Below are 17,887 nucleotides of genomic sequence, written 5' to 3' on the forward strand. Positions count from 1 at the left end.
GTGTTGTTCCCGAGGATAGAGCCTGAGGTCGGGCCAGGGTCAGGCCCAGCCTGTCCGCCCCAACTGTGCAAGACGTCCTGCCATCATGGGCGCGGCCTGTGCGCTGCCCGCACGGCAGCCGCCGGCCCCAGGCGGCTTTCGGGCCCCTGAAACGTAACAGCTGGTGGGACTGAGGGACTGAGCTTTAACCGGAGCCTGTGGCATTGGAGCTGCTTCTCTGGGAACTCTGGGAGCTTGGTTTTCCGGAGCCGGGCAGCCTTGCCCCCCCACATGAACTCTGACGCCCCGCTGGCTCTCTGTGGCCTCTGGTGGCCCAAAGCCCGCCGTCTAGCATGTAATAGGTGCTCAGTAAGTATTTGTGGGCGGAACGCGCAGTGCCCAGGATGGGTGGACATCGGTACTGTGCCCGCTGCGGCAAGGCCGGGGAGGGGCTTCTTGCCTCCTGGTCCCCGTCAGCGGGGTTGGTTCTGAGGCGAGCCCAGGCCGTGAGGGGGTGGCAGGCTTTTTCATTGTTGACTGCGTGGACCTGTGTGACTGGGCCTTTGGCTGGCTCTGCCGAGTTCACGGGGTTGGGGGTGTGTAACGTGAAGTGTAAAAAAAGGATCCCTTTAAGGTTACAGTGAAGAAAGTCTTTATGGACTTGGAGTTAAGATACAGGGGGCTTTCGGCAGCCCTAGGTGAGCTCACGTGGGAGAAGAGCTGGACCTGGCACCTGGCATGAGGTTAAGCTGCTGCTGGGGGTTTTTTTGGTTTATTTTTAAGGTTCGTGGCTTTGATTGCCCCGGGTCTCCAGGGTTGATGCTCAGATAGGCGTTGGGGCAAGCAGCTCCTTTTGTGCCTTGGGTACTGAGGACGTGTTCGATTGCCGAAGCTTCCCGGCCCTCGGGTTCGGGTGGGTGTGAGCCAAGCAGCATGGCCCAGGCCCCTGGCCACTGTGGACCAGTTTTAGGGACTTGCAGCCCTGAAGGAGGAGGGAAGGGCTTTCCTCTGTTCATTTTGGAATATTGAAGAGGGAGTGGGGGAGGATTGCTCCTCCTTTGATCTTTCAGGGGACAGTGGTCGATGGATGTGGCCCGGCGGGTTGCTGGGAGAATCCTCCACTCCTCCCCACTCGCAGGTGGATGTGGCGGGGGTACAGGCTAGAGGCCAGAGAGAAGCTGAGGCCTCCGAGCTGCTGAGTCTGCTGCAGCAGATGTGTGCATGCGTGCAAGCCGGCGTTCCAAGTGCTGGTCTACCTGTTAGGCCTTTGTCTAAAACTGCACTGTCCCCGTGAGAGAAATGGGTTATCATTGCCACAGGGAGGTCGGAAGGCGTGTCTCCAGTTAGCTGACGGCCGTGATACGCAGCTGGCTGTGGAGAGAGCGTGTCTCTCTTTTTTACTCTGGCTTTTTTGCTGTTCGCGATCGTGGAGAGTGCACGCACGGTCGTGAAGAGGTCGGGGTGTTTCAAGCAGAGAGGTGCTGCGCCTGCAGGAGGTGGGAAGAGAGCACGTTGCTCTCTTGCTTTTCCACGTTGGGTTGTAGGGGTTGGGTGGCATGCTTGGCGGGTTCTGGGGAGAAGCCAAGCTGGTCGTCCTGACGCTCGGACGCCTCCAGCCTGGGATGTGGCCTCAGGAAGGACGGGATGGGGTACACGGGCGGGAGAGCTGTGGCCAGGGGCCGGGCGGAGGCTCGTCTGTGTCCTCCCCAGAGTCGTCAGGCCATCCTGCAGTTGGGGTTTTAGAGTGGAAAGCATGGACGTTGGAGGAGGCAGCCAGAGGACCCCTGTCCCCCAACACGCACACACCCACACACCACACTCACGCACACACACCCCCCCCACACCACACCCCCCCACACACACACCACACACACCACACACCACACACACGCACACACACACCACAGACACACCCCCACCACACCCACGCACATCACACACACCACACAGACACCACACCCCTACACACACCCCACACACACCCCACACACATGCACACACCACACTCGTGCACACATACGCACACACACGCGCACACACACGCACACCCCACACACACCCACACACACCCCACACACGCACACGCACACCCCACACGCACACATCACACACTACACACACCCCACACGCACACACCACACTCACGCACACACACGCACACACCCCCCCACCACACCCATGCACACCCCACACACCCCACCCACACCCCACACCCCACACCCCCACACACACACCACACACACGCACACTACACACGCACACACACCACACACACCACATACACGCACACACACACCACACTCACGCACACACCACACACCCTCCACACACGCCACACACAAAAACAACGCATACAGCACACACACACACCTACCACACACCCACACCCACGCACACCTCACACACACACACAGGTTTTCTTGGACTTGGAGAGAGCTGGTGTGCCAGAGCTGTAGCTGCGTCCATTAACGTTGCCCATGGTTGGGGTGGATTTTACCAGATCGAGGGACCACAGTCTTTGACTGCAGAGCCTTTCCATCTGACGAAATCTTGCTTAACAGGGTCACATGTAAAACAGATCAAAGTGGTATATGTCCGGGGTGGGATTGGTAGGGGCCAGAGCTGTGCCCGTTTGACAGCCCCCTTCCCCAGAGCTGGGTGATCTCTCTCAGGAAAGCCTCACCCGTATAGTAAGACTGGAGACTTGTGGGAAGCCGGCGGCAGTGTACTGGTAACCTGGCTCTCTGATAGGGAAAGGGTGGGGGGACAGCAGCCCGGATATCATTGCAATATCATGTGCCTGTTTCTTTGGTGTAACTGTTCAAGCCGCCGTCCTGACATTGCTGAGCAGGGGGCTGGGCACGGGCATGCGCGATCGCCATCGTGAGCCTGCGCCCGCTGTCCCTGCACACCACTGGGAGCTGGTGTTTTGGGAAAGAATGGCTCTGAGCCCTTCCCCTCCTAGGCCTCCTCCCTCCCCACAAGGGGCCTCTGGGCCGGCTGCAGTCCCATGGGGTAGACAGGACTTGGCGGTGATCTCTGTGCCCGGGGCAGAGACCTTCCTGAGAGTGGCCGTGTGGTGGGGGATGCTGGCCGCAGCAGGCCTAGAAGGAGCCTGGGTCCAAACGCACGGAAGACGCCTGCAGCTCAGAGGCCCCGCGGGTGAGAGGCGAGACCCGGGTCGGGAGGAGGGCTCCAGGCGGCGGAGCTCAGCTGGTTCCACGGCCGGTAGGCATCTGGACCTCTCTGTCTGGCGAGTAGGAGATTGTTCTCAAAAGTGCTGAGAATAATGGAAGAAAGACACCAGCCCCCTCCCTCCCCCGGCGCTCTGTGACTTATCTCTATTAAAAACTACTTTGACTGCAGATACGGACTCAGAGGAAGAGGAGGAATTCCTGAAGGACGAGTGGGCTGCCCAAGGCCCCTCCGGCTCCAAACTGACATCTTCCATCCTGTGCGGCATGGTGGCGAAGAGCGGCAAGCCGGCCGGCGGCCCCAAGCTGACCAAGAGGGGCCTGGTGGCCGCCCGGACTCTGAAGCCCAAGCCGGCCGCCGGCAGGAAGCAGCCGTTTTGTTTGCTGCTTCAAGAGGTCGAGGCCCGTTCCTCCTTCAGCGATTCCTCGGAGGACTCGTTTGACCAAGGTTACTAGCTCCAAACACACAGTACCTCCCGTGTGTCCTAGCGAGAGAGTGAGTGCGAGCGCGAGCGCGAGCGAGGCGGGGAGGGCGGCCGCTGCGGCGCCGCCGGGATGGCCGGCCAGGGCGGCTGTCTGGTTCTTGGCAGCGTAGCCTGCTTTATCAGCCCAAGTCTTTTTGTTTTTGTTTTTATTTGTACCTGTATCATTGTGATAAGACCATTGGCTGGCTCTTTTTGAGCTTTTATACGGACTGTTTTTAGTCTTCCTCTCTTGTCCCCTCCCCTCGCCTCCCCTGCCGCCTGGACCGCAGGCCTGGGTGGGTCCTCCCGGAGGGGCCCGTGGAGGCCTCCCTCCCCGGGGACATTTTGTAAAAGGAATTCTGTCGTGTGGGCGTGTGACTTGATGTTTGTACCTCGATTTTGGTAATACCAAGCTTTATTAAACATATCGAGTTCATTTTTAACTAAACCCGTGTGCCTTGTCTCTCTTGCTGTGTCCTGACTAGACCATTAGGTTGCCGCTTCCCTCATTTTGTTCCTCCTGCCCCCCTCACCCCCTTCCCCACCCCTACCCCAGAAGGGGTAGATGGAATAATGCAGTCTGCGCTCTCTCTATTATTCAAATATCCCTGGTAGCTATTGGCATGCCTTTCATTTTTCAGGTTTAAAGTCAACTGCTTTCATCTCCAGCTTCATCCTTTTTTTTTTTTTTAAGCTGCTTGTTTGTCTTTTGTTTTCTTAAAGCTCTATTCTTACGCAACAGTGGTTAAAAAATATTTGCAAACACTCATTTTCTAACGCCTGTTTCTGTTTCGAAGGGCATGTAGGCAGTGCAGGGTCAAGACCACATGCTGCCCCTGAGTTTTGTTGTGAAATTCAAAAGGCTTCATTGCCGTGTTGGGGGGCAAAGCTCACTGCGAGTCCCAGGCTCGTCTGCTCTCAAACTCACTCACGAAGAGGGGGTTGGCCTCAGGGACCTCTGTGAGCGCCCTGGCTCTCATTTCCCTAACGTCAGAATTCAACTTCTGGGTTAGAAGTGTCTCAGCCTTCCAGGACCTCCAGTCACAAATGTCCTGGTGGGGGGGGGGGGGCGAGGCAGCCAGCTGATCCTTAAGTGCTTCTCGCCCTGCTTTTGGATTTGCTTCAGGGTGGACCCCCTTTAGGGATCCCAGAGCCTGGGTAGCAGCACCTGGGGGTCAGAGCCTAGACCCTGACGCTCTGGCTGGGATGCATTTTGGGTGACCTGGAGACGACGTGGACGGGGGCCGGGCGCTCCCGGGGCTCTCGTTCTCCGGTGCTGCTGCCATGCCTCAGCACGTACAACCCGGGCCACCAGCCCTCCAGCCGGCCTCGTCTTCCGAGGCCTCCCCCAACCCGGGCCACCAGCCCTCCAGCCGGCCTCGTCTTCCAAGGCCTCCCCCAACCTGGGCCTCTGTGGACCAGTCTGGCTAGTTCGCCATTCCCCTCTCCCCGTCTTCTGGGCTGGCCCCCCATGCCTCCTCCCCCCTATTAAAGCCAGAGTTCCAGCTTCCAAGTTTTGGAGCTCTCGTGCTCCAGCCCAGACCCCATAGAGAAGCAGGCAGCCCCGCAGATCTCGTAGTGAGGGGCCCTTTGCCCAGAATGGGCAGAGGGAGCCAGGGTCCCGCAAACCAGGGCCAGACACAGCAGCGGACAGAGCCCAGATAAGGGGGAGTGCAGGGGGCGAGGGGAGGGGGTCCCCACTGCGCCCAGACCGCTGGTCAGGTCTTGAAAGGGATATTTGGGTAATAGGGCCTTACTGACATCTGGTACTAAAACACCTAATTGGCTTGGCTTTTCTAGTGTGTCTGCTTTCTCCCCCAGCAGCTTGACCATACCTTCACCCTTGACCCCTACCCATGATGCTTTGAATGTCTGTTTTGGTCTCTTGCATTTGCTCTCACGCTGCACTCTGGACGCAAAGCGAAGGCTGGGAGTAGGGCAGACGGCGCAGCGGGTCACTGAGCTTGGGTCCGAGCCTGGCTCGTTGCTCCGTAGGTAGGCAAAACCCTTTTCTTTGTGTCCCCTCTGCTCCCCCCCTCCTCGGGGTTTGCCCCCATCGGCTATGGCAGCAGCGGATCGCTTTGGCATTTATGGATCGGGTTTTGGAAAACCAAACCGAGTGACAACAGCCAACCCCACGTACTGAGCCAAGAGTTTTTTCTATGAAAAAAAGTTTTTCTGCATTTCCGCGGGTTTCTTTGTTGGGACTTTTTCTCCCCCTGCCCTTGGCAAACTCTGTCGCCTTAGGTGTGGACACCTCCAGAAACGCTTTCCTGGTCCTGAGACCCCCTCCGCTGCCCCTAGCCCTCGGACCCCGGCCTGAGCAGACCAGCCACCGTCGGAGGCGGCCCTGGCAGGCTGTCAGGCTCTCGGGAGCAGGGGGCGGGGAGGGCCTCAGGAGACCACGATTACCCGCATCAGCATTTCCTGGAAAGCACACCTTTTTTCGGCCTTCTGCTTTCCAACCATTCTTCCATCTCAGGGTGCTGGGTTGGGGGCCGCTGCTGGCTTTCTGGGATCCGATGTGGACATTCCAGACATCCAGAAACCCAGAGCCAGCCCAACCCCGCCGGTAGAGAATGCTGGGCAGGAGAGAGTTCTGGAGTCCCCACACCTGAGCAGCCCCGGGAAGGGCCACCTCTAGAAGGGAAAGCTGGCCCCATGTCCAACCCCGTGCCCCACCCCAGCCAGTCCCCCGCCCACCCCCCTGCTCAGCTCGGCCAGCCCCGGGGGGGGCCTGCCTGAGGTGGGGGACCCGGGCGCTGCCTACAGTCTGCCTACACTTAGCCTGCTTTGCCGCTGTGGCCCACTGGGCGGAGACAGAGCCATGTGACGTCCGCAATGTGAATGGATCGCAAGTGTGCACTGCCTGCCTGCCGCCTGCCCGCCCCGCTGGCCTCCATCCCGCTGCATCCATCGCTCTGGGAGCCGGGTCTCCGTCTTCTCACTCCTCTTAACAAACCTCCTCTTTCTCTGCCTCCTTCCTCTCTCGACTCCCTTCGGGCATTCCTTGAGCTCTTGTCTGCTTCCCTCGCTGAGGGCTGCCTCGGATGAGTGGGCAGACCGAACCCTGTCCTCACAGGCACCGCTGGGGCCACCGCTCTCAGCCGCTAGCTGCACCCCAGCAGCCAGGCGTCTTGGGGCATTGGCAGGAGAATGTGGAGTTGGCCATCATCCAGGGCCTGTCCCCCTCTGGGCCCAGACTCCCTGCCCCGAGACGATACGGAGAGATGACAGCTCATTTTCCTCCAGCCTCTTCTTGCTGGAGAGTTGTTTCCAGCCTGGCCTGGCCCTGCCCTTGGCCAGCGGCCCCAGAGCCACCTTCACACTCCCAGCGCCCTGGGCAGACAGGCACCCCCTGACAGGTGTCCCTCGGCGGCTCCTTGACAGAGGTACTGGGCGCCCTCCCACCCGCCGCCCTTGTGGGGTTGGCTGGGCTGTGTCCCTGGAAAGGCAGGAAGCAAGCCTGTACCTGCAGAAGGTCTCTCTTTTTGGTGAGGGCTTAGTTCACATGCAGGGAACGCCATCCTCCCTGCTGTGGCCGCCGGGCCCACGGCTCGCCCCTCCTTTGTCCCGATGGCCCGAGCTGGGCTCAGGGCTGCAGGTCCTCGGGCGGTAGGGCCAGTTTCTGGGGAGAAGCTTGTCTCTCTTCAACCGGGGAGACAGGCTGGGGCTTCCTTAGTTTCTTTCCACTAGACTGTGGGTGATGAGCCAGCCCGCCCAGGGTTCAAATCCTGCTCTGCTGCCTGAGCCCCTGACCGCGGAGCCTCGGCCTCCTGGAGCCGAGTGGACCCGCCCCCTGCCCCCTTCCTGCTCCCGTGGGTCAAGAGGCGTAGCCCGCTTGTGGCTCCCTGGGTTGCGATGAGATGAGATTTTCACAGATAAGAAACTAGCGGCTCAGAGAGGGCCAGGGATTTGCCCCAGGCTTCCCAGTGCGGGCGTGTTGCTGGGAGTCAACTTTGGAGCCCAGAGCCTGCTCAGGGTTTCCACCATGGGAGCCCCCCACCCCCCAAGAAGAGACCAAACTCCACCTTCTCCTGCTGCCAGCCGCCAGGGCTCCCGCTGGTGAAACTGCCCCCCGGTGCCTGTGTCCAGAGCCTCAGCCTGAGCCCCCAGGGCCCCCCCTCCCCTCTCTGCCCCGCCTTCGCCTCTTTCCTCCTCTCCCCCCCTGCCCCCTTCCCCAGCCTTCATGTTGTGCGTCGGGGCGTGTGTGTGCGCGTGCGTGCGCGTGAGACCGTGGAGAGCGCTGTCTCCAGTCCTTGTCCGTGTGTCCGTCCCCCCCCCGCAGCACAGGTGCATGTTGGTGCTCCCCTTGCAGAAACACACTCGACTCCCAAAGCCGATGCCCACCTCTGGGCTGTCCAGGATGCCCAGGTCTTGGGCTCGCTTTGATGGGGGCACCGGGCCATCGGGGGGACTTGTGGGCTGGCGAGGAGTGAGGAGCTGGGCTGGAGCCAAGGCCCCCCTCGCTGGCGCCCCAGCTGAGGGGGGGCGGTGGGGGGTGGCGCAGGCTCAGGCCGGGGCTCTGACTCGCTCCCTGTTTTCTGCACGCCAGATGAGAGCTCCGAGGAGGAGGAGGACGACGAGGAGGATGAGCTGGACGAGGAGGAGGACGAGGCCGCCGGAGGCTTCAGGCTGGGGGCCCGGGAGCGGGCCCTGTCGCCAGGCCTGGAGGAGAGCGGGCTGGGCCTGCTGGCCCGCTTCGCCGCCAGCGCCCTCCCCAGCCCCACCGTGGGCCCGTCCCTGTCGGTGGTGCAGCTGGAGGCCAAGCAGAAAGCCCGCAAGAAGGAGGAGCGGCAGAGCCTGATGGGTAAGTACCAGCGGATGGGCTGCAGGGAGTTGGGTACCGCTGCCCCGTCCTCCCGATGGGGCATCTGAGGCTCAGATAAGCTGGGAGCCCTGCCTCCTGGGCCAGCCGTGTCCTCAGCAGAGGGCGCTGGTTACGGCGGCTGTGGCCTGCCACTCCCTGTGAGGGGTCTCCACAACTGTGCAGTGACCTTCACTGTTGATGCTGCCAGCAAACAGCACGTGATCCCCCCACTTCAGGTGCCCGATCCCCCCACTTCAGGCAGCTCCGGGAAGCAGAGGTCTCGGATCTGCAGCCCGCGGGGCTGTGGGAGCCCACGGGGGGCCCCTGATCCAGCCTGGGGGGTCAGGGAGGCCACTCCGGGTTGGCGACACTCTGGTGGAGCCGCGACAGAGAAGTGGGAGGTGGCTAAGCGTACGTAGAAGAAATCAAGGGGCAGGTGGAAGGAACAGGCCATGCAGCCTTTTGGAAGAAGGGGAAGCTCTTTACACTTGGGGCAGTAGAGGGGTTTCATTCAGTGAGATGCACTGGCCCAGACAGGGAGGGACTCATGGGGCCTGGGGTTGCAGCCTGCAGGAGGTCATTAGTGGGGGTGGCCGGCCAGGTGCTGGGTTGCTGTGAGCCAGGCTTACCATCCCACTGCCTGGATGGGCAGACAGAGGCAGCCGGCACTAACACTCAGGCAGGAGGCTCCGCCTTGTCCTGGCCCCACTTCCTCTTTCTGCATCTCCAATCATATCCTTGCCTTCTTGGGACAGACAGACGTCTCGGGACCCTCTCCTGGGCCCACTCCCATTCTCACGGGGCCAACTCTCCCAACATGGACCCAGCCCACCTTCACCTGGGGTTGGTGTTTGAGACTGAGATGGTCCTGCATGTGTTCAGGCTGTGAGCTCGCCTGGCCTCAGTAGGGGCAGGTCCTTGGCCTGGCTTCTCCGGCCTCCTTGCTCTTTTTTGAGCCTCAAGCGGTATACATGAGGCCCTCCTGGCAGGGGCTGGGGCCAGGAAAATGGGCACTGGGTGCTACCCTGCTGCCCCCCAGGCCTCCCCCAGCTGCCCTGGTTTCACGCACTCCACAGGCTTCAGGACCAAAGCCCATTCCCAGTGGCCTGCACCACCTCCCGAGACCCCATCTCTGGGGTGATCTCACTGTCTCCCCGGAGTCCACACCAGGCTCCAGGCCCTGCCCTGCCTCCTTCCTCTCCCTTCTCTCTCTCTTACCCCCATGTTCTGCCATTGTCCCCTGGGGGCTTCGGGCCTGGCTCCATCCAGGCCTACCCCTCTTGGGTGTTCTCTACACAGAAGCAGCTGCAGGGCTTTTCCTCAAAGCTCACACTTGACCAGGCCACTTCTCTGTGTAGGACCTCTGACTGGCTCCCATTGCCCTCTGGACAGATTGCACCTGTCTGGCCCTCCACCCTCAGACTGGCTGCTCAGAAAGCATTGTCCTGTCCACAGCCTCCACCCCACCCGTTCGCACCAGCCATCCCAGAGCCTTCAGGCCTCCGCACTTGCCCCAAACAGCCGTTTCATCCAGATTGTCAAGCGTATTGGCAGAGAGTTCAGAATTTCCCCTTTTAATACTTTCAGTGTCCTAAGGGTCTGTGGTGATGTTTCCTTTTTCATTGCTGATACAGACAATTTGTTTCTCCTCTCTTTATTTCTTGATCAGTGTGGCTATAAGTTACTGATTTCAGCTCTTTGTTATTTCCTTCCTTACTTCCTTTTTCTTTGGGTATAATTTTCAACCACTTCCCATTTCTTCTATTTATTTATTTATTTTTAAAATTTAAAATTTATTTTTGGCTGTGTTGGGTCTTCATTGCTGCGCTCGGGCTTTCTCTATTCGCAGCGAGCGGGGGCTACTCTTCGTTGCGGTGCATGGGCTTCTCATTGCGGTGGCTTCTTGTTGCGGAGCTCGGGCTCTAGGCGTGCGGGCTTCAGTAGTTGCATCACGCGGGCTCCATACTTGTGGCACACAGGCCCTAGAGCGTGCGGGCTTCAGTAGTTGCAGCATGTGGGCTCAGTAGTTGCTGCGCACAGGCTCTAGGGCGCGTGGGCTTCAGTAGTTGTGGTGCACGGGCTTAGTTGCTCCGTGGCATGTGGGATCTTCCCGGCCCAGGGATCAAACCCGTGTCCCCTGCATTGGCAGGTGGATTCTTAACCACTGTGCCACCAGGGAAGTCCCTGTTTCACTTTCTTGATAGTGTTGTTTAAAGCAAAAAAATTTAATTTTGATGAAATCCAATTTATCTATTTCTTCTGATGTCACTTGTACTTCTGGTGTTATATGTCAGACAGTATTGCCTGATTCAAGGTCACAAAGATTTAGTCCTGTTTCCTCCTAAGAGTTTTATAGTTTGAGAGTTACATTTAGGTCTGTGATCCATTTTGAGTTACTTTTGTGTGCGAGTGATGTAGGGGTTTTTTGCATGTGGAGATCCATTTGCCTCAGTATCATGTGTTGAAAAGTCTGTTCTTTCCTCATCAAATGCTCCTGGCGCCCCTGTCAAAAATCAGTTGAACAGTTGCAAATAAATATGAAGGATTATTTCTGGACATTCAGTTCTATGCCATTGATCTATATGTCCTTATTGCCAGTACCACATTATCTTGATTACTGTGGGAATTATTGTAGGAAGCTTTGAAACTGGGAAGTATGAGTCCTCCATCTTTGTTGTTCTTTTTCAAGATTGGTGCTTCAGAGTCCCTTGCACTTCCATATGGATTTTAGGATCAGTTTATCCATTTCTGCAAAAAAGCCATCTGGAATTCTGATAAGAATTGTGTTGAATTAGTAGATAATACTAGGAAGTATTGACTTCTCAACAATATAAGATTTTCAGTCCATGAACATGGAATGTCTTTCCATTTATTTGGGTCTTTAATTTCTTTCAGCAATGTTTTGTAGTTTTCATTGTATGAGTCTTGCATTTCTCTTGTTAAATTTATTTCTAAGTATTCTTTTTGATGCTATTATAAATGGAATTCTTTTCATTTTTGGAGTATTCATTGCTAATGTATAGAAATATAATTGATTTTTGTAAATTAATCTTGGGTCTTGCAACTTTGCTAACCTCATTTATTCTAAAAGCTTTTTAGTAGATTCCTTAGGATTTTCTATATACAACAGGGGTCCCCAACCCTCAGGCAGTGGACCGATACTGGTCCGCAACCTGTTAGGAACTGGGCCGCACTGCCGGAGGTGTGTGGCGGGCGAGTGAGTGAGCGAAGCTTCATCTGCCGCTCCCCATCTCTCCCCATGGCTCGCATTACCGGCTGAATCATCCCCCCCTCCAATCTGTGGAAAAATTGTCTTCCATGAAACCAGTCCCTGGTGCCAAAAAGGTTGGGGACCGCTGATATACAAGATCATGTCATCTACAAATAGAGATAGTTTTAATGTCTTCCTTTCCAGTGTGTATTCCTTTTATTTTTCTTGCCTAATTGCTCTGGCTAGAATCTCCCATGCAGTATTGAATAGAAGTGGTGAGAATAGATATCTTTGTCTTGTTTGGTTTTTTTTCCTGCCCTCTAGATATCTTAGGGAGAAAATACTCATTCTTTTACCATTAAGTGTGATGTTAGTGGTGGATTTTTTCATAGATGTCCTTTGTCAGGTTGAGGAAGTTTCCTTCTATTTCTCATTTGTTGAGTGATTTTATCATGAAAGGGTGTTAGATTTTGTCAGTTACTTTTTCCGTGTCTGTTGTTGTGTTCGTGTGGTTTTTATCCTTTATCCTATTAATACGGTGTATTACATTGATTTTTTTTTTTTTTAAAGAATGTTAAACCAACCTTGCATTCCTGGGATATAGCCCACTTGGTCATGGTGTATAATCTTTTTTATATGTCTCTGGGTTATGTTCACATTTGTTTATGTCCTCTTGATGGATTGACTATTTCGTCGTTTTAAAATGTCCTTCTTTGTCTCTAGATTTTTATCTTAAAATCTGTTTTGTCCGATAAAAGTACAGACACACCTCAGAGATAATTGTGGGTTTAGACCAACACAATAAAGCCAACATCACAATAAAGCGAGTCACACAAATGTTTTAGTTTCCCAGTATGTATCAAAGTTACGTTTACACTATACTGTAGTCTTAAGGGTGCAGTAGCATTATGTTTAAAAAAAAGGTACATGCCTTAATTAAAAAATACTTTATTGCTAAAAATTGCTAACCATCATCTGAGCCTTCAGTGAGTCTTAGTAGTGACACCAAAGGTAACTGATGACAGATACAACATAACAAATATAATAATATAATATAATAATAATAATGAAAAAGTTTGAAATATTGTGAGAATTACCAAAATGTGACACGGAGATATGAAGTGAACAAACACTGTTGGAAAAATGGCGCCGATAGACTTGCCTGATGCAGAGTTGCCACAAATCTTGAATTTGTAAAAAGATGCAGTATCTGCAAAGCTCAATAAAGTGAGGTATGTCTGTATAGCCCCTACAGCTCTTCCCTGGTTTCTATTCATATCGTATGTCTTTTTTTAATCCCTTGACTTTGCATCTGTTTGTGTCTTTACTCTTTTCTTCATTATTTTTTGTCTATTTTTTTTGGTCTGTTTTTTTGTTCCTTTGTTCCTCCTTTACTGCCTGTTTTTTTGGGGAGGAGGCATTTGCACAGGACGCTGGTTGGGAGTCAAGGGCGCGGGTTCTACTCCCTGCTCCGTCCTGTCCCGCAGCGAGGCCACGGCAGATCCTCCCCTCTCTCCGGGCCTCATGCCTGTCGCCACCGCAGGACCCTGACAGAGCCCGCTTCCTCTGTGCCAGGCACCATTCGTGCTGCCCCATGGGTCTCATAAATATTTATTTCTGATGCCATCTTACCCTTGAGGCTCCACCCTCCCCTCTTCCAAGCGAGTGTCCACTCCTGGTCACTGCTCTGTGCACTGTCCTGTACTGGCTCCCTCTGCAGGTACCTGCAGTATTCTGTGTGCATCTAGGTTTTCTGCAGGCGGCTGTCGTCAGGTGGGGTCTCATTCTGTCATACCCAAAAGCAGGACTGGCAAAGCCGGTGGTGTTTTGTGGCCTGCACCCTAATTAGCCACGAAAGCCCCCAGCTGCATCCCCCCGCAGCTCTGTTACCAAAAGATTAATTAACAGGATCATTAAGCTTTGCACGTGCGCCCTCCTCCTGGCCCCACCCTTGAAACTGCGGCTGCATCTGTTGGGGTGATGGGGCTGGGCGTCCCGCAGGAGCCTTTGTGGCCAGGCTGCTGGCTGCTCGAGGCTCCGAAGGCCTGGGGTCCAGCCCTGGCTTCCCAGCTCATTGCTCTGGGACCCAGGGCAAGTCCTTCGCTGGGGTGGTCAGGCCAGGGCTGTCACGGACATCTCATCCCCGGGGTCTGCCTGGAGGAGGCAGGGCCTCCTCATTCTCCCCACGGGGAGAAGCACCATTAACTCCCCCGTTTAGATTCTTTCCCTGGCCACCAGCTCTGGGCCAGGCTCTGAGCTGTACAGCGTTGGGGGCTCCAGGAGAACTCGGGGATCTATTTCTGGGGGCAGAGCAGGACGAGATAGACAAACACAGATGGGACCTCTGCAGTGGGCTGTGTGCCTGTGGTGATGGAGGGATGGCCAGAGGACTCCCCAGGGCGCAGAGTGGGTCTTCTCAGAAAGGAGGCTGCAGCTGTCCAGGTAGAGGTCAGGGGAGAGATGGTGCTCTGGGCAGAGGGCCAGCAGGAGCAAAGACCTGGGGGTTTAAGAGGACAGAGGACAGCGGATCCCGGTGAGAGGTTGTGCATTCAAGGAGCCCAAGAGCTGGGCCCTAGGCTCAGGGCTGCCCTGCAGCAGAGGGAAGTGGGCCCCCCCGGCTGTGGGAAGGGGCGGCTTCGGGGGTGAGGGGAGGGGCTGGGCCCCAGGGCTGTGTGGGTTCTGGGGAAGCCTGTCCTCTAGAAAGGGGAGTGTGTGCCAGGGACCTCCCAGCTCTGAGAAGTGGCACCAGGAAGCAGAGCGGAGGCCCCTCTGGGCTCGGGGATTTTGTGCGGGCTTTCCCACCTTCCTCCCTTAGAGCTGCTGCCCCTACAGGTGTGGGCCCTCCCCGGCTCACAGGCCCTGGCTTCTGGGACTCCTGTGGAGGCACAGGAGGAGCGGGGGAGCTCACACGTGCCCAGGCAGGAATCTTCACGTTCCCAGACGATGCTCTTGGGGTGAGGGGTCCGGAGCAGAGTCTGGGTAGCCAGGGGGGGTTTGGGACGGGAGGGGCCAGCAGGGTCTGCCGCTCACAAGCCTGCGGCCGGAAGCCCTCCTCCTCTGGGCCTCAGGTTCCTTCCCCGAGCTGGGTTGAAGCCTCCCATGGTGACACGGTCCCCTGCAGGAGGGCTGGGCTGTGGCCTTCCTCCTGGTGGCCAGGGCGGCTGGGTGGGTGGGGGGGAAGTGGGGGCCCGGGAGTCCCTGTCCACAGCCCCTCCCTCACCCACGTGCAGGCACGGAGTTCGAGTACACCGACTCGGAGAGCGAGGTCAAGGTGCGGAAGCGGTCGCCTGCCGGGCTGCTGCGGCCCAAGAAGGGGCTGGGGGAGCCAGGTCCTGCCCTGGCTGCGCCCGGCACCCGGGGCCCCGGCAGCCCCGACAAGGCCAAGCTGGCGGCCGAGAAGGGGCGCAAGGCCCGCAAGCCGCGGGGCCCCAAGGAGCCTGGCCTGGAGGCAGGGCCCGAGGCCAGCGACGACGACCTGTGGACGCGGCGGCGCAGCGAGCGCATCTTCTTGCACGACGCCTCGGCCGTGCCCGCGCCCAGCAGCGTCGCGCCGGCTGCCACCAAGCCTGGCCGCTGCGGCAAGGCCGGCCCGCCCAGCCCGCGCAAGGACACCGGCCGCGCGAAGGACAGGAAGGACCCCAGGAAGGTAGGGCCCGGCGCGGGGCGGGGGCCCTTGGACCTCCTGTCTCGGAGTAGAGTTCTCAGACCTGGGCGAGGCGCAGAGACCCCGAAGGGCAGTGGTGACCCTGAAACGCAGTCACCCACCTACCGAAGACCTCTGTGCTGGGCACTCCTCCGGATGCCCCTTGATGAGCGTCTTTGATAAGGACACCTGGCAGCCGGGCTAGCAAGTGCTGTTGTGTGAACTGATGAGCTCAGATGATATTTCAAGGTCTCTGCCGTAACTGTCATGCGCTACATGACAGTGATTGCTGTTGGTGACAAAGTCTTAGCTCTCCCACCCAAAGGAAAACCTCATTTCTTGAGAGGTTAGGGAAAATAGAGATGGGATTTCTTTTTCCCCATCCATGGTTCAGAGGTCCCTGAATTCTCTCCACAGACACCGCAGGTTGAGAACACCTGCTTTTCAAGAACTCAGTGATGATTAGACCTGTCACCCTTCTTTTTTTTTTTAGCCCTGTTACTCTTCTTGCAGTGGCTGCTAGGAAGCTCACGGCCAGTAGTTCGCTCTTTAGGTGGTCGCATTCAGACGTAATGGCCAGCTCGCGACAGTGGTCTCTGACTCAGGCCTCTCTACTCCACGTCCCTGATGGAAGGCAAACCCTCAAATAACAGTGTCATTCTAGACAAAGCCACAAAAAGGGACCAGACTCCACATCAATTTCCTGATAATGGGTGGTAGTGAGGAAGGGGCTGCATTTCAGTGTCATCCACAGGGATCTCTTGTTCTTGCTTTCTCATGGCTGAAGCCATCTCAGGTTTTTCTGATCCTTGGAGAGAAAGCGCTCCAATAATACATAATGATGATGATTATACGGGGTGACCCATGGTAGGGGCCAGGCGTGTTCTAACCATTTTGCCACTTATACTTAATGTTGGTAAAGGGAAACACGTTGCCTCTGCTCACAGCACATCTGACACTAACTCCCCGGGGTTGGTGCAGACCCCACAGTGAAGGGCTCAGTCCCACAGGACTGCCCCCACCCCATCCCCACTCCAGATGCCAGTCGCAAGTCCCAGGTTGTCACCTGTGCTTTTTGACCAACCAGCTATAAATCAAAGCTTTTCATGACCCCTCTCCTCCGGTCGATAATTCACCAGAATGACAGAACTCGGGAAAACACTTTACTTACTGTTACGGTTTACTGTAAAGGATGCAACTCAGGAACAGCCAGATGGAGGAGATGCACAGAGCAAGGTGGGTGGGAAGGGGTGCAGAGCTCCCACGCCCTCTCCGGGCACACCGCCCTCCTCGGCGTGTTCACCAACCCTGAGCTCTCTGAACCCCGTTGTTGAGGGGTTTTTATGGAGGCTTTATCACAGAGGCCTGACCGATTAGTAACTCAACCTCCAGCCCCTCTCCCCTCCCCGGAGGATGCGGGTGGGGCTGAAAGTTTCAAGCTTTTAGTTGTGGCTGGTCTTTCTGGTGACCAGACCCCATCCTGAAGCCATATAGGGGCTCACCAAGACTCACCTTATTAGAACAAAAGGCGCTCGCTCCTATGACCCAGGAAATTCAAAGGGATTTAGGAGCTCTGTGTCAGGAGCAGGGGCAGGGACCAAATATATATTTCTTTTGACGTCACAGATGACTACTTACAAAGCCATATGAGGTAGGTTACTTACTCATATTAACTGCACCTTATAGGTGGTCCTGGAACCTGCCCAGTTAGCCCAGCAGCTAGTGATCATCAGAGCTGAGCTTTCAACACTGGGGGTCTAGCGCCAGAGCCTGGGCCTTAACCACAGGGCCACCAGCCTCCTTGGGCCTTTCCCAAGATGGCACCTTCTGTTGGGGAGAGGGACCAGGGGCTCGCTCACCTGATCCCAGCCTTCTGATGACACAGTCAGAGACTGGAACAGAACAGATTAACTGTCAACCAAAGGAGAAGTCAGACACCAAGGAAATCACTCCAGGAACAACCGGTGTTCATGGTTCTGTGAGATACACTTTTGTATCCTGCTGTTTACACTTGGCGTTAGATCTTGTGCATTCCCATATGGCATGAGCTTTTATTTTACATTTTTTTAAATCACTGTCTCTAAATGGCTGAATAACATTCCACCATCTTGCTATCCTGTGGTTTTCAACATCTCCCGCCATCAACCATGCTAGCCATTGGTGATTTGGTTGATGATGGTATTTTGCCATGGTAATTACCACAGCAATGAACATCTCTGTTCTGTGTACAGAACTTGCCAGTTTTGGAGTTTTTTAATTTAAAAAAAAAAAATCTTCCCAGAAATGGGCTTTCTGGTCAATGGGAAAGAAAAAGTTATCAGTTTTATCTGATTGTAACAGTAATTTGCGTGATAAAGAAAAGGAAGAAAATTAAATTCCATACAGAGATAACTTTTTTTTTTTGCTGTCAATTTCCCCTGCCCCACTATGTGTGCAGCTGCAAAGATGTGCCCCATAAGACAAGCTGTCTATTTAATAACAGAAGTCAGGGGAAGAGGAGACATAACCACATGACAAACAGTCCTTCAACCCCCAAGATGCCTTCTGATTTCAGAAATGTGCACAGGATTAAAACATGCACCAGAA

General features: G+C 55.9%; 1 protein-coding gene across 6 annotated transcripts in view; it reads left to right on the forward strand.

Annotated features, from left to right (window-relative positions):
* TNRC18 (trinucleotide repeat containing 18) overlaps positions 1-17,887 on the forward strand; it is an 89,744-nt gene that overhangs the window by 56,294 nt on the left and 15,563 nt on the right. For all 6 annotated transcript variants that reach the window (XM_068524628.1, XM_068524632.1, XM_068524631.1 and 3 more), the window contains 3 exons: positions 3,346-3,621; positions 8,193-8,447; positions 14,889-15,304. In XM_068524628.1, the coding sequence (XP_068380729.1) occupies positions 3,346-3,621; positions 8,193-8,447; positions 14,889-15,304 (947 nt within the window). The remainder of the gene's footprint in view (positions 1-3,345; positions 3,622-8,192; positions 8,448-14,888; positions 15,305-17,887) is intronic.

The sequence above is a fragment of the Eschrichtius robustus genome, chromosome 16 (assembly GCF_028021215.1).
Source record: "Eschrichtius robustus isolate mEscRob2 chromosome 16, mEscRob2.pri, whole genome shotgun sequence".
NCBI lineage: Eukaryota > Metazoa > Chordata > Mammalia > Artiodactyla > Eschrichtiidae > Eschrichtius > Eschrichtius robustus.